General features: G+C 40.8%; 1 protein-coding gene across 1 annotated transcript; it reads right to left on the reverse strand.

Moving 5' to 3' along the window:
* Window positions 1-3,658: 3,658 nt before the first annotated feature.
* Window positions 3,659-11,817, reverse strand: shox (shox homeobox). The gene is made up of 6 exons (XM_085920243.1): window positions 11,471-11,817; window positions 10,233-10,444; window positions 8,197-8,254; window positions 7,967-8,076; window positions 4,120-4,332; window positions 3,659-3,748 (listed from the first exon to the last, which is right to left on the reverse strand). The coding sequence occupies exons 1-6, from the start codon at window positions 11,712-11,714 to the stop codon at window positions 3,659-3,661; spliced, it is 927 nt and encodes a 308-aa protein (XP_085776369.1). The 5' UTR covers window positions 11,715-11,817.
* Between the last annotated feature and the right edge of the window lie 1,718 nt (window positions 11,818-13,535).

Here is a 13,535-nt window from a genome sequence, read left to right on the forward strand (position 1 = left end):
TCACTCTTTACTTTCAGTCCAATGTCAAGCTTTCTTTTGTACCTAAAAATGGGTCGCATACTTTTGGATCCAATTTAAATGTATGTCTGTTTGAAACAGTGGGGCCAATAACTATATTTTTCTCAACTTTTGATGGTTACCACATTTTTGTATTTCACCAGTTGGACACTACAGCTTTATAGTCATTCATCAACCAGAAAGATTCATTTGTGCCTAAAACATGGTTTACTTATTTTAATCCTGTTCAAATATTAGATACCAAATACCTAAATGCTTTGAGCGGGTAACAAACAGCGAATAACAAACAATGAAATCATGCAGCACACTCCTAGAGCTAGCCTGCTATGATGATAAGCTGGATGTATGAATAACAGTGTCATCAGCTGATATGTATTTCTTGGAATAATGTGCCGAATTTGCAAAGCTTCTAACATATATCAAACAGTTTTCAACCTAATATAGATCCCTGAGGACCACCTATATCTCTTAGCGTGTCCAGCAATGATGGAATGGATATTATGGCTTTATACTGTAGATGCCCATCGACTGAGCCCCACAAAAAAGCAGTACAAATTATTTCTGTAATGTGTATGTAATCCTTATAAAGCAGCAAATCTAAAAATCAATTTTATTTTGATTTATTTTTTCCGTGCTGATATGGTATCGTAAGAGGATTATCCCTTGGGATACTATACAACGAAACTGACTGCAACCAGTTTGTTGCTCTTGATGCATTATCATGCGTTTGTCACTTGTAGCCAACACAAACAGCTGTATGCACTGCAACATGTTGACAAAGCAGCCAGGGCTCATTGCAGCGTGATGGATGGCCGCGTGCTAATTATTAGCACACATAAAAGGATGCTGGTATTTCCAGACGTGGGCCCCGGCCGCCGGCTAAATGCGGGGCCATCAGTCTGCGACTATATCACTCAATCTTGATGTATGAGTGCTATGGTACAAATTAAATGTGCGGCGACCTTCTAAAGGGGGTTACTGCACTCAACAGAACGCCATTTGAGCTAATTCCCGCGCAAGGGGTTCGGACAATAGGCCACTATACCACATGGTGTAATTACTTTGTGTACACACATCTGGAATTAAGCTCCCAAAGGAAGCTAATACGAAAAAATGGAGGCCAACTGTTTTCTGTAAAACAAGAGAAATTGTGGCTATTTGTACGTGGCAAGTTCAATCGAAACTTCACTTTGGCACAAAGAGAGTTCTTGGCGCCAAGCGAGTCCAATATTTGTCGTAGTCTCAGAGAAGATTACATGTCGTGTACCCAATTCCTCCTACTCGGATCGTAGTTTCTATTTGAGCACACTGAGGCCCAACTTTGCATAATCAGCGAGCGTACGATGTAGCATGTACAGGAGGGGCGACCAATTTTGGCATGTTTTGGAACAAGCAGCATCTGGATTTCATAGCAACTCTATTTTCTCCACCAGATCAGAAGAACACAAACTTTTAAATCGAACCAATAACAAGCAAAAGCTACTTTGACTTGGGAAAACACCCCAAATATTTATGGTGTCAATTAGATCCCAGAAATATTCTCCCATAATAACCAGTAGGGAAGGAAATAATAATCAATGAATTGATTGACTGTAACCAACAGAGCTTGCACTACGTCCATAATATGACAGCTCCTTTGGGTAATATTTTTCGGATCAATAACTAACACATAAATCAATACAACAAATATACGGATCACAATCAAATAAATAAATTAATAACCAAGTAAAATATTTTCAAATGGATCAATCAAAGAAATGTAGTCACAACAACTTCCTTTTCAAGTATTGTAACACTGGATACAAATATTTATAACTTTATTGATAGTTTACTTGTACAAGATGTACATTCATATTTTGTGACTCAAAAAGGGAATGGGGCAAAACAAACAAACATGATTCATGTATAAGCATGCGAGCAAATGAAATAATAAGCATTGTCACGCGTACAACAAATTCCGCTTTTAAAATTCAACCATCCCTGAAATGTTTGTAAACTTGGACACGCTACATTAAGTTTTTTTGTTTGTTTGTTTTTTCTTCCCCTCAAGACAATGCACCACAGCCACGCCCCTGAATAGTGAAAAAAATATATATACCAAAATGCAAAAGCCATGTAAAAATGCGCATTCAACTCTTTTCATTTTTCATAGATTTTCGGACAAAAATAAATAATAAGACGCAGATGTTTAATTTAAGATGGCGACGTGAACAACTGATAATGACGGTTGAACACAAAGTGGGCGGGGCATGGAGACCTTGCGAGGGACCGACGCAGCTCTGACAGCAGTTTGTAAAACAAGAGTCATAATCCAAAATATTTTGGCAAATTAACGGTGAATGTCACACACACAACATGCAAAGTAAAGCTACTCGTTTCGTAAACAACCACTTGGTTCAGATATCACTGCTGAATTTTAAAATCGCGTGTCGTCATAAATTTTAGCTGAACACTGGAGTTTACATGAAATATGGCACCCTGTCGTTCTCCAGCGAGACAAAATGTACATGCCGTCTTGACAAAACAGACGGCAAAAAAAGTTGAAACTCTCAACAGTGCATGAAAAAAAACAACGTAAAATCATTGCGTCTCTTTATCGACTAACTGCTAGCTGTTTAACATTTTTTCGCTATATACAGTATTGCACTTAAACTGCACACCATTGCATTTCAGTTTTACTGATGCCTTCATATTTTCAGAATTACAAAAAAAAATTAAAAAATATACAGTGCTTAACAAATTTATTTGACCATCTAAAAAGATCCCATTCAGCGTCATTATGGCATTTCTCAATGTTTAAAGTGGAATGAGGAATTTGAGCTGAATTCACATTTTACAATTCTGTGTGAACACAGGGCTTTTTTGAGCAGTCATAAATGAATCCAATATAAATTTACAATTTGAAATTGTCATTACAAAGTAAACATCTTACCATTTTCTTCAGTTCGTTTGTAAAACTGAAAATTAATGAATAACATTAATAATGTCATTTTACCATTGAAATATTTTGGTTTAAGAGCTTCATACTGGTTTGATCGCCTATGACAGTAACACATTTAGGGCCTGTGGTGGTCGGATACATTTGTCAGGCACTGTACGCTTTAATAACCTCATTCTTATTTTTGTGTGTTGATCATATGACTCATATCAAATTCCCCAACCCCACCCCTATTTTTTTATTTTTATTTAATAAAGTAGTATCTTGCTTGTAGTGCCACTTGTAAACACCCACAACATACGAGACCTGAAGTGCAAAGGCGATCTTCACTTCTTCACCCGAGATAAAAAGAAACAAAAGTCAGAGAAGGGAGCTGGAGGAAGTTTGGAAAAAAAAAAAAAAAAAGAACGTTGTTGCTTTTGTTATATCACAAGTCCATAAGAGGAAGAGAAGCGAAGCCGGGGGCCTTTGTGTGTGAAGGTAATGGCGAGCTTTGCAGGAAGGCCTCCATGCACAGACACAGTGGTTGCAAATAAATTTGTTAAAGCCGGAGAGGAGGTCAGGACGAGTGGGGTGTCGAGGTGTGCCCCCAGTGCTCGCCGGTACCCCCCTATGCCGCCCGCCCGCCTGCCCGCCCCAACCCACCCATCCTCGACTCTGCCACTTTAATTGGCATTAAAGTCCTCAGTGTGTGCCGGGCCCTCAGACAGACATCCACATGTGTTTGTACGGTCCCTGGGATGTGATCTGTGCCTGGAGTGGACTGAGCCACTGGCCCCGCAGAAGTCCTGCCTGTTGGGCGAAAAGTAAAAGGTGACTTCATTGGTATTTCATTACCGCTTCACTGGAAAAGTGGTTTGTTTTGGCAGCTGGTCTTTTGTGACAATTTTCTCGCTCCCCCTCCTCCCTTTTTGTTAAAAAAGTCTTCCTCCGACTGTTCCTCACCCCGAAAAAACATTCACACTCACCGACTCCCCCCTTTTCTCGCTCGGTGTTTGTGTTTAGTTTTAGCTGCGAGTGTCACGGCCTTTTCACAGGCTCAGTCTTGTGTGTGAGAGCCCATTACGGACCATCAGGCCAGAGGTGCGGGAGGAGGGGGGTTAAAGGTGGGAAGGGGCGCCCCGCTGGGGTCAGAGTCCCAGAGCTTCGGCGTGTTTCCTTGCCTTGAGTCGAAGGTCGGCGATGCTGGAGTTCTTGCTGTTGCTTTTGGCGGCCGCTGCCACCGCCGCCGCCGCTGAGGCCGAGTCGGCCAGCGAGGCGATTGGTAGTCCGAAAGGAGGGGGCGGGAACATCAGGTAGGGCGCATGGGCGGCCAAGTGCGGGTGCAGGTGGGGGTGGGAGTGGGCGACGCCGTCCAGTTGAAGTTGCGCTTGAACCTGTAGGAGCAAAATTAAAAATATGTTGCAGGTTATCATCATAGCTTCTCGGTTGCAGGTGTCTATCTCAGGGCTGAATCGTTGCTTTTTTTCATTAAACACACCGAACCACTCTATCAAACAATTGTGGTTTTTTATACTGCTAGTCACAACTTTTTTGTTGAAAGTGATAAAGAAAATTGTTCAACATTTTGGCGTGGGCCACGGCCATGAGTCCTACCACAATAGATCCTGCACTTAACAGAGCTTCACATTTTGAAGTCGTACATGTGCATGTGTGCGATGAGCTTAGATTTCACAGTTTGACACAATTAAAATGTAATGTCAAATGTTACCCCCTCAAAGATTTTTTTATTGCTTTTTTTTTTGTCAGTAATTCCCAAAAATACTCAATCAAACTTCTCTTGCTATCACAAATACACAAGTGTGCACACACACATATGCATGCGCACACATACACAGGTTCACGAATAAAATTGCATCGTCCAGAATCAAAGTCTTTCTTGGGCCCAGAACACATTTGCTTAATTCAGTCCGCCGTTATACTCTTGGAAGTATGCTGTCTTGTTTTGCTGATTATGTATTCAATTGCATAAATAAACTATTTTTTTGCACTCACATAGTTGGAGTTATAAATATTTATCCAGACATATTCCTGAGTCAAAAGCAGCGGAGGATTGGGGGGGGGGGGGGGGGTAGAGGCCATAAGGAGTATAGCATATCCCTTTTCACATTCTGGGCAATTATTTCCTAAAAGAAGGAGGTGAAAATGAAGCATGTGCTGACTTCAGAAGAAGACGACGCTGCCATTTCTTATGCGTCTCAAACGGTATATGAACAAGTGGGAAACTATTTTGTGCATTGCTTTTCCAACCCAAATAAAAGCTTTAACTTGACCGCAAATACTGTATTTTTTTTTTAAGATGATTCTTTTCGCTTAAAATGCAGAAAATCTAAATTGAAGTTGCACCCTGTTACCAGTTAGAGTTGCTTAGCGCCTCAAGGGCAAACAAACATTGTGACGATTGATTAAAAAATACATTAAGTCATTTTGTTGGAGGGAAGCGGCACAACTTAAACAAAAAACAGGTGGGCCAACTGTCTGATAAAACGTCAAACACAAAAAACGTGTTTTTCTCGAGGTTTGGGTCAAAACAAAAATTTCATGAGATTCTTTCCATTAAACAGTGACAAAATGCGCATTGATCTGGAGTCATTGTTTTATTAATCGAACGGTGGATTGGATAGATGGATGGACGGACGGAGAGATGGACGGATGGATGGCATCGCTTTTGTTACAGCTATGGTGCAAAGCGTAAAAGTGTGACGATAACCAGAGAGCTGCTTGGGACAATCAGTAATTGAAACGTTACATGAAGTGTATCCATAACATGACAACAACTAAGAAAAACAACAATAGCCACCAAAAGTAAAAACATATGTAGTATGTAATTAGCGTTGACGTCAAGCAGTAATTCTACAAAATCAACAATAAGTTGGTAATAATCCAAAATAAACTGCCCCTTTTTGAGGCAACCAGAACGAAAGAAAAAGTCGACCCTTGACACCGGACCCTCTTTTGCCTTGTGGTGCCAACCAAAATTAGAATTCCGACCATGCTTCAAATACGTTCAAGTGAAGTAAAAACAAAAGGAGAGCCTTATCCGCCAATACGCTTTCAGCAGTGTATTGAATAAGACAGTCAACCACTGAATGCTGGGGGCGAGTGTATGTTTATGATGCCCCTCCCCCCTTGAGCCAAAAGATTTGGAAACTTACTGTCGATATATCTTTGCCATCTGTTAGGCTGGATGGATTTTTTTTACCGACTAGGGGGATGTGGTGGGGGTGCGGATGAAAGATTTTTCTGGTAGAGGTGTCTGATTTGTAACCCGGAAAAAGGCATTTGAATGCACATTGAAATTGTTTTGATTGAGGGGAGGGGCAAGGGTGCTGTGGCTGCTTCAGGTGGATGCCTAGGGCTATGGCTATCGCCCCGTCACCCCCCCCCCCCCCTGCCCGCCCCCTTTACATGCCACTCCAAGCACACAATGAAAACATGGAGTTAAAGCATGGAGAACTAAATGTATGGGAGATGGTCAACAGAACTGACTTACAAGGCCACGCCCCCTTAAAGGCTCATGTCAACATCAGTGTGTGTGTGTATAGGGGGTGGTGAGAGAGAGACATTCAGCCTGACTATGCTTTATAAAACCAGTTTGTTTTTTGACATTCTCTTTTATTATGTTTATATAGAATACGGTGTTTTCTCTTTACTAAAAGTATTTTTCTTGGCAACTGGGACGCATTAATGGTATTTCAATTCATTTCAATGGGTATGATTAGTTTGAATTATGAGCTTGGTCACGGAATTTAACAGTAAATCAACATCCAAAGTGAGCGACTACACTAATGCTCCTGTTCTACTGAGGGGCAAACATTTGCGATTGCTGGCGAAGGCAGCAAAATGCATATTCACGTCATGGTTTGTTCAAGGTTGCAAATGTTCGCCAAACGTTCACCAACAGTTTGTTTTTGCTGAAGAGAACAGGCGAACGAATCCTAAGTCTTGCAGGTTTAACGTTCACGACCTTTGCAAACACATTGCCTGTGTGCTTTATGTGTTTCGATTACCCTGTAACAGATTAATTGGGATAAAATTGACATCAAGTTGATGTCTTGTGGATTGTGTTAAACCCGCAAATTGCAAACCCACTCCATGCGTTTTATATACTCCAGCTTAGACTGTGTCTGGCGAGCATCTCTCAGCATGCAGGCCTCACACTCCTCCTGCCAGTTCAAGCTCGATAAGCGTCATTTCGCTTTTCACCCCCTCCCCTGCTTTCATCGTCTCTTTCATGTGCTCACGCCTGCCGCCCCATTGGCCTAATTAGACCGCCGCGTGTCACAACATAACGGGCGAGAGGGCTGAGAGAAAGTAAGACAGAGGGAGAGCGGTAAATGGAGGAGGATGAAGTCCGCTGTCGATGAGGGCGTGAAATCGTTACACACAAAAGGGTTCAAATTTACTTCCTCCATTGCTTGACATACATCAAGCTCTACTTTTTTATGTTTTATTGTTGATATTTTCTTATGTCCTAAAACGTTTTGGACCTTTGCAATAATATGTTTGTAATCCAGTTATCACTTTTTTCCTTCTTGCCATCAGCGATATATCATCATGATACAGTAAAATCGTCAAGTCCATTTTCTGTTCTACGGTTATCATCACCATTTTCTCTTTGCCATCACTGCTTTTGTGCAAACTCTGTTTTATTAATAGTCTTATCTTGGCTTCATATGTTGAGTTGAGCTGCTGAGTTTAATTTGTTTGACCAAGGCATAATAGAGAATTTTAAAAAAATAATTGGCTTTAGAAAGTGTGATTACTGGGCGGCTCGGTGGCGCAGTGGGTAGCACGTCCGCCTCACAGTTAGGATCCTACCCTCACATTTTATGTGTGCTCCACCTTAATTTAGTCAATTAATCTTAACCACTACAGAGGTTACGGGACTTGAACCTTTTAATTCCAAGACCTACACATGCCTAATTTTTGTATCTTTAGGTGGGAATTATACTATCATCCCCCCTGCACCCCAAAAAAAACCCTTACTAGCGGGTTGTATGAGCCTACCTGTTGGAAGGGCATCCGAAGGGCCCCCATGTTGACGTAGGGTGCCACCCTGCAGGCGTCCAGGTGACTGCCACTGCCCAAGATGACCCCTGGAGAGAAGGGAAAGATGTCTGTCAGACACCCAGACAGTTGTTGTTATGTGAGATGGGAAGCACTTTTTTTTGAATATTTTTGAATTGATCAAACAAAAAGCATCATTTAACAAAGCATATTGAAAAAGCCACCTTTACCTTTGTGCATCTGGTTTTCTTGTTTTCGACATTTTGCTCTTCTGTTTTGAAACCAGACCTGCAATTGGTGAAAAGAAATCATCGTTAGATAGCAAAAATAAAATGACCCACATGATGGTGATTTTTTTTTCTTGTCAGTGAAAGAAAAAAGCAGTCCATAAGAGCATTTGAAGTGCCCCACCATGCAATTATTAAAGCCTCAGAAAGCCGCCAAAACATGCACGAAGCTTTCATCATTCCATTATATTTTTTATAAATTTAGTATATGCACGATGGTGGAAAAAATATGAAGAAAGTACTAGATGTAGAAAAATGAATATACCAAAATACTTTATTGAATGTAATCATTAAAAGTAATGTAATACATTATTAAAAGCAAGACACACTTTCTCACGCTAGGAAAAAAAGTATCCATGCTTTTGCCTAATGTTGTGTACACATGCACGTGAACCACTAGTATTTGAAATGATAATGTATTAAGCCCTCTTTGCAAATTGTGTAAGGTTAACGAAATAAAACGGTTTATATTCAAACATTTGTGCATCGTTTTTTTTAATATAGTAAAAATAATTCTTGGTAGAAATATCTTTCACTGTGCAATTTTGACAATATTTTCAAATGAAAGGAAATGAAATTCAGAAGTGAAATAGCGTTTTTGCAGTTTGCTGGCTGCTCTTATGTGTGACTGTAGGCGATATCTAATCAGCACCAACCTAATTTGTCCTCATGAATAATCTTAACTAGCCCCGCCCCCTTGGACCCCCGCAATGACGATCATTACGCCGATGAGGAAATAACGACCGGCTCAAAAGATGATAATGACAGAATCGAAAGACGGTCCGGTCGATACGTTTTTGGAGAGGGAACAGTCGGAAGTGAAGTGGAAAATTCAAATCGGATTATAATTGTTATGATGCATATGATCCGTCCGTGTCGAATAGGAGTTGCACGGTGTAGTGCGTGCTACAAGGCTGCAGACAGTTATTTCTTCATTAAGGACCACTCAATGATATGCCATAATCTCATTCCCGCTTTGATTTTTTTCCCTTTCAGTGTGTATATTCCAGACAGTGAATAATGACATTTAATTTAGCACGGCCCAACATATTCGCGCTAAGTGCATTAGTGGCTGCCTTTCATAACTTTCAATTACATCCAATGACAGCTGCTGCTCTCACACAAAAACAACAAAAAGTGCACCGAAGAACATGACAAGAATTGCAATTGTTTATTTTTCTTTGGTGTTTTAAAAGGGACGAAAAGCCCCCCGTCCCTAAAAAAAAAACCTGCGCACTGTACAGCACATAATCGTGCATGTTTTTGGCAAGTTATTTATACACAGAATAGTGGTGTGGCAGGTAGGCCACGCGTGTTCACGCCCCATTCATGCAAACTGGTTTTTTTACTGCATGCAAAACTCAAGAAATATATTATAAGCAACATTGTTTCACTTTGACATTGGTCCAAGCTCGCCTGCATGTTTGTAATTTTAGTGTGTGGTATTTAACACGAAATATACACAATAGTGTACGCTGAGTCTGACCCAAGGGTTTTAATAAATATAATAAAAATATAAATGCGCAACATCATTTATAGAAATACGTCATGCTCCATTTTGTGCGTACGTGAAAACAGCAATATTTTTTAGCTAAACGATGGATTTGCTTTGACGAATCACCGAAATCTGCATTTGAAAATAGTTTATCAAATGACGTCACCTATTTTTCAAAGTTCTCGTTATCATTCTAAACATTGAAAATATACAGTTTTTTGTTCAGTCTAGAGCCGTTTCGCGTTGTGCGCAGTTTTTAAGACTCAAAAATCCCCCAATAATATTGAGCGGTCTTTTTTTTTAAATAAATTTAGCAGCACTTTATAATACTGACCCTTAATGCTGTATACAAGAATAATAACGAAATTAGTTTGTCTTTCGGATATTGGCCCTGGCTGAAATTAATTTTCCTCTTCTTTTTGCTAGAGCGCGTGGGCCCTCCCGCAATCCGCCCCCCACGTATGCTCCTCACCCATGCACGTACCTGCACGCGGGCCTCAGAGAGCCCGAGGCGCTGGCTGAGCTCCTCGCGCATGAAGGCGTCGGGGTAGTGCGTCTCGTCGAAGAGGCGCTCCAGCTCGTTGAGTTGCTCCAGCGTGAAGTTGGTGCGACTCCTGCGCTGCTTCAGCTTGCCCTGCGCGTCTTCGTCTTCCGACTTCACCTCCTCCTTCTTGTCCTTGCTGCACTCGTAGATGCCTGCGTGCACGTCCCAAACGAGCACAATCAACGAAACGAAGGTGATACACACGGTCCACGCTTTGTTGCATATGCGCCACCATGCAGCCGATGAAAAGGTGAAACAAAATATGACAATGATATTGCCAAACACACTTTTTGCAGTGTTCATCACAATTACAATTGCCAGTTTCCCATCATATTTGTATTTCAATATTTGATTCATTGGGTTTTACTGCTATATTCTGTGTAATAACGTTTTGGGCATTCATCAATGGCAATCCAAAATTCTGAATCAGAAATGATTTATTGTGTTTTGGAACTGGCTTTTGAAATGACAATTTGTCATGCAAATGTTCATCCTCGTAAATATTTGTGCTGCACAATTGGGCTACAGCCTGTATAAATATGTATCCGCTTGTGTATTTTGTAATTTTATTGCAGCTTTGTGCAACTCAAATAGGGACAAATTACTGTTTGTGCGTTTCGTTATGTTGCTTGACTCAAGTGTAGTCTTACATGTCAACTTTTAATTGAAACGAAGACCACTTAATATGTACAAAAATTGACTAATAAACTGAAATAATCGCAAATAACATAACAATAATCATTACATATTAGTTACATATGCGTAATTTCAAAAAACATAAATCTACAACCTGCGGTTGTAGTTGGACATAATATTATTTTACAATTCAAATGTTTTTTATAAATACAGTACAAATTAATGCAATCGGGTTGCAATGTTGAATTTAGTCTGTTTTCTCTTTATTGTAATAACATGCAATGGGAATAACATTCGTCAGTCTCAGTGGATTTTCTCAATAAATTCAAGTAATCAAAACTTTTTAACTCAATTATGACAGGTTCCAAATATGGAAATTATATTAATTCATATCGTAATTATGAATTGAGTTTTCCAAAATATTGTTTTGTATAATTATCGCGTCTTCCATCACAAATTTAACAATTCTTTTTTGCGAGGCTTGGCTCGTTAGAAACAAGCATCCAATAATTTTTGGAGGGGCGCTCGAGCGAGACGGTTACCTTCGGCGGGTCGCGTGACGTGGAAGTCCTTGAGCTTGTCCTTGTCCAGCTCTACATGCTCCTTGTAGACGTGCAACGGGCAGTGGGCGCCCTCGCTAAAATCATGCTCGCCGGGGCTGCCCAGCTCCCGCGGCCGGGCCAAACCGGACGTCTCCAGAACCTCCCGGTATGTGATGGCCTCTTTGCTGCTCTCTTTGCTCTTCGCCTCGAACGACTTAGACACGAACGCTGTCAGCTCTTCCATGACTCTCCCTTTCCTTTTTTTTTAAGCCCCCCTCTGACCCCGATCCCTCTGCTCCTCCCGGGGGTTTATAAAAATGCGTTTAAAGTCGTAAAAAGAATGAAAATAAAAATAAAAATAAAAAAAAATAAAAATCCACGCGGTGTGAGAGCTCCGTGCTGCCTCGCAGTCAAGTAGAATGAGAAAGTGGGAGTGGAAGGAGTGGAGGTGAGATCACTCCTGCTGTTGTGAGTGTGTTTTGGAGAGCCGACTATTTATACCACCTCAAGACCACCCCCTCCTTCTCTCTCACACACACACACACACACACATGCACACACACACACACACACACACACACACACACATGCACACACACGCACACACTCCTCTCTGCGTCTGGTGCAATTAAAGGCCTTAGCTCCACTCCACGCACAATTCAACTTTCAGCAAGCCACCCCTCCCCTCTTTCCCTCTCTTGCTTTTTATTTCTTTATTTCCTTTTTTAACTTCACTAATCAATGATGAACTGATGGAAGCGCTTAAATGGATTAAAGAAAAGGGTGGGATCATTAAAAATGCCCACCGTGGTTCTAGTCATGCAACATAATTACACCTATATACCCCCCCCCCCCCCCCCAAATAAGAGAGGGATTATCCCTTTGCTTTATTTTTTAGGACTATTAAAAATCCAATTATTTTTAAATTATTGGGCTACTGTACTACCGTTGTTGTCTTATTTATTTTTTTATTGACGTTTTTGTTACTACTGTTTATATTCATATATTTATTTTATTCATCTCACTAAACTACTTATGACCTAACCTTCTGTTTTACTTTTCTGTGTGTGTTTTTATCTTTTGCATAATTTGGAAAGTCAGTTATTATTATTATTATTTTATCATTTTGAATGTCAGACCCCTATACTAAAATGATTTTTTTTTTTTTTAAAGACGACCCAAAGTCGAATTGACCCAACTTGGGTAAATGTATACACCCTAAAACGTGCTGGGTTAAAAATTAGACAGATTGGTTGTGTTTTTACAAAAACAACCCAAAGTTGGGTCAAATTGACGCACTAACCTGGGTCGGTCCAACCGAGCAGTTTTACGGGTATATAATGTCGCCTGTATGCTGTAATAATTTGCGGTTGAAAGTGTGGGATAGAGATCAATATATAAATCAGCAGTGTATTGAATGTTTATGGGTGTGGTGGATGGCGGGGGGGGGGGGGTATAATGTTGCGTCAATGTACCCTCATAACAAGTGAGTGCATCAAGGCTTTTTAACGGGGCTTCCATCAGAGGGTCGGCACGCGAGCACAAAAAAAAAGGCTGGCTAAGGCGCGCGATCCCCCGGGAAAGGCGGCCCGGCCCGCCAGCAGCGCGCAGGCTCCATCCACCGGCTTCTCTCTCTCCTTTAACAGCTCCTCGCTGCTGTCTAATGACGCGCTTGGATGTCTCTCCATTTATCAGACAGTACACACACGCGCGCGCACATGCACGACAACACCGCTTTTTTCCTCCTGCTGTTTATAAACCCTCTCAAAGGCACGCCAGCTTGTCGCCGTCACGTCAGAAGCAAAGACCCAATAAAAAAGGCGTTTCCTAATCATTAATATAAACGTTCACGGTGTTAAGTAAGATGGGATTTAATTCATAATAAAATGTATTTATAATTTTTAGATTAAAAACATGCATATAAATTCTATGTATTTATATTTTGAGATTTAAAAACATGCATATAAATTCTAATGCCGTAGTCTTTAATTCAATCAACCAAGGCCTGCTGCCAGTGCACGTTTGACTGAACTGTTCTTACACCCTTAAAAATGCTGGGTGACCG

Source organism: Syngnathus leptorhynchus, chromosome 9, assembly GCF_054491065.1.
Source record: "Syngnathus leptorhynchus isolate UIUO chromosome 9, UIUO_Slep, whole genome shotgun sequence".
Lineage (NCBI taxonomy): Eukaryota > Metazoa > Chordata > Actinopteri > Syngnathiformes > Syngnathidae > Syngnathus > Syngnathus leptorhynchus.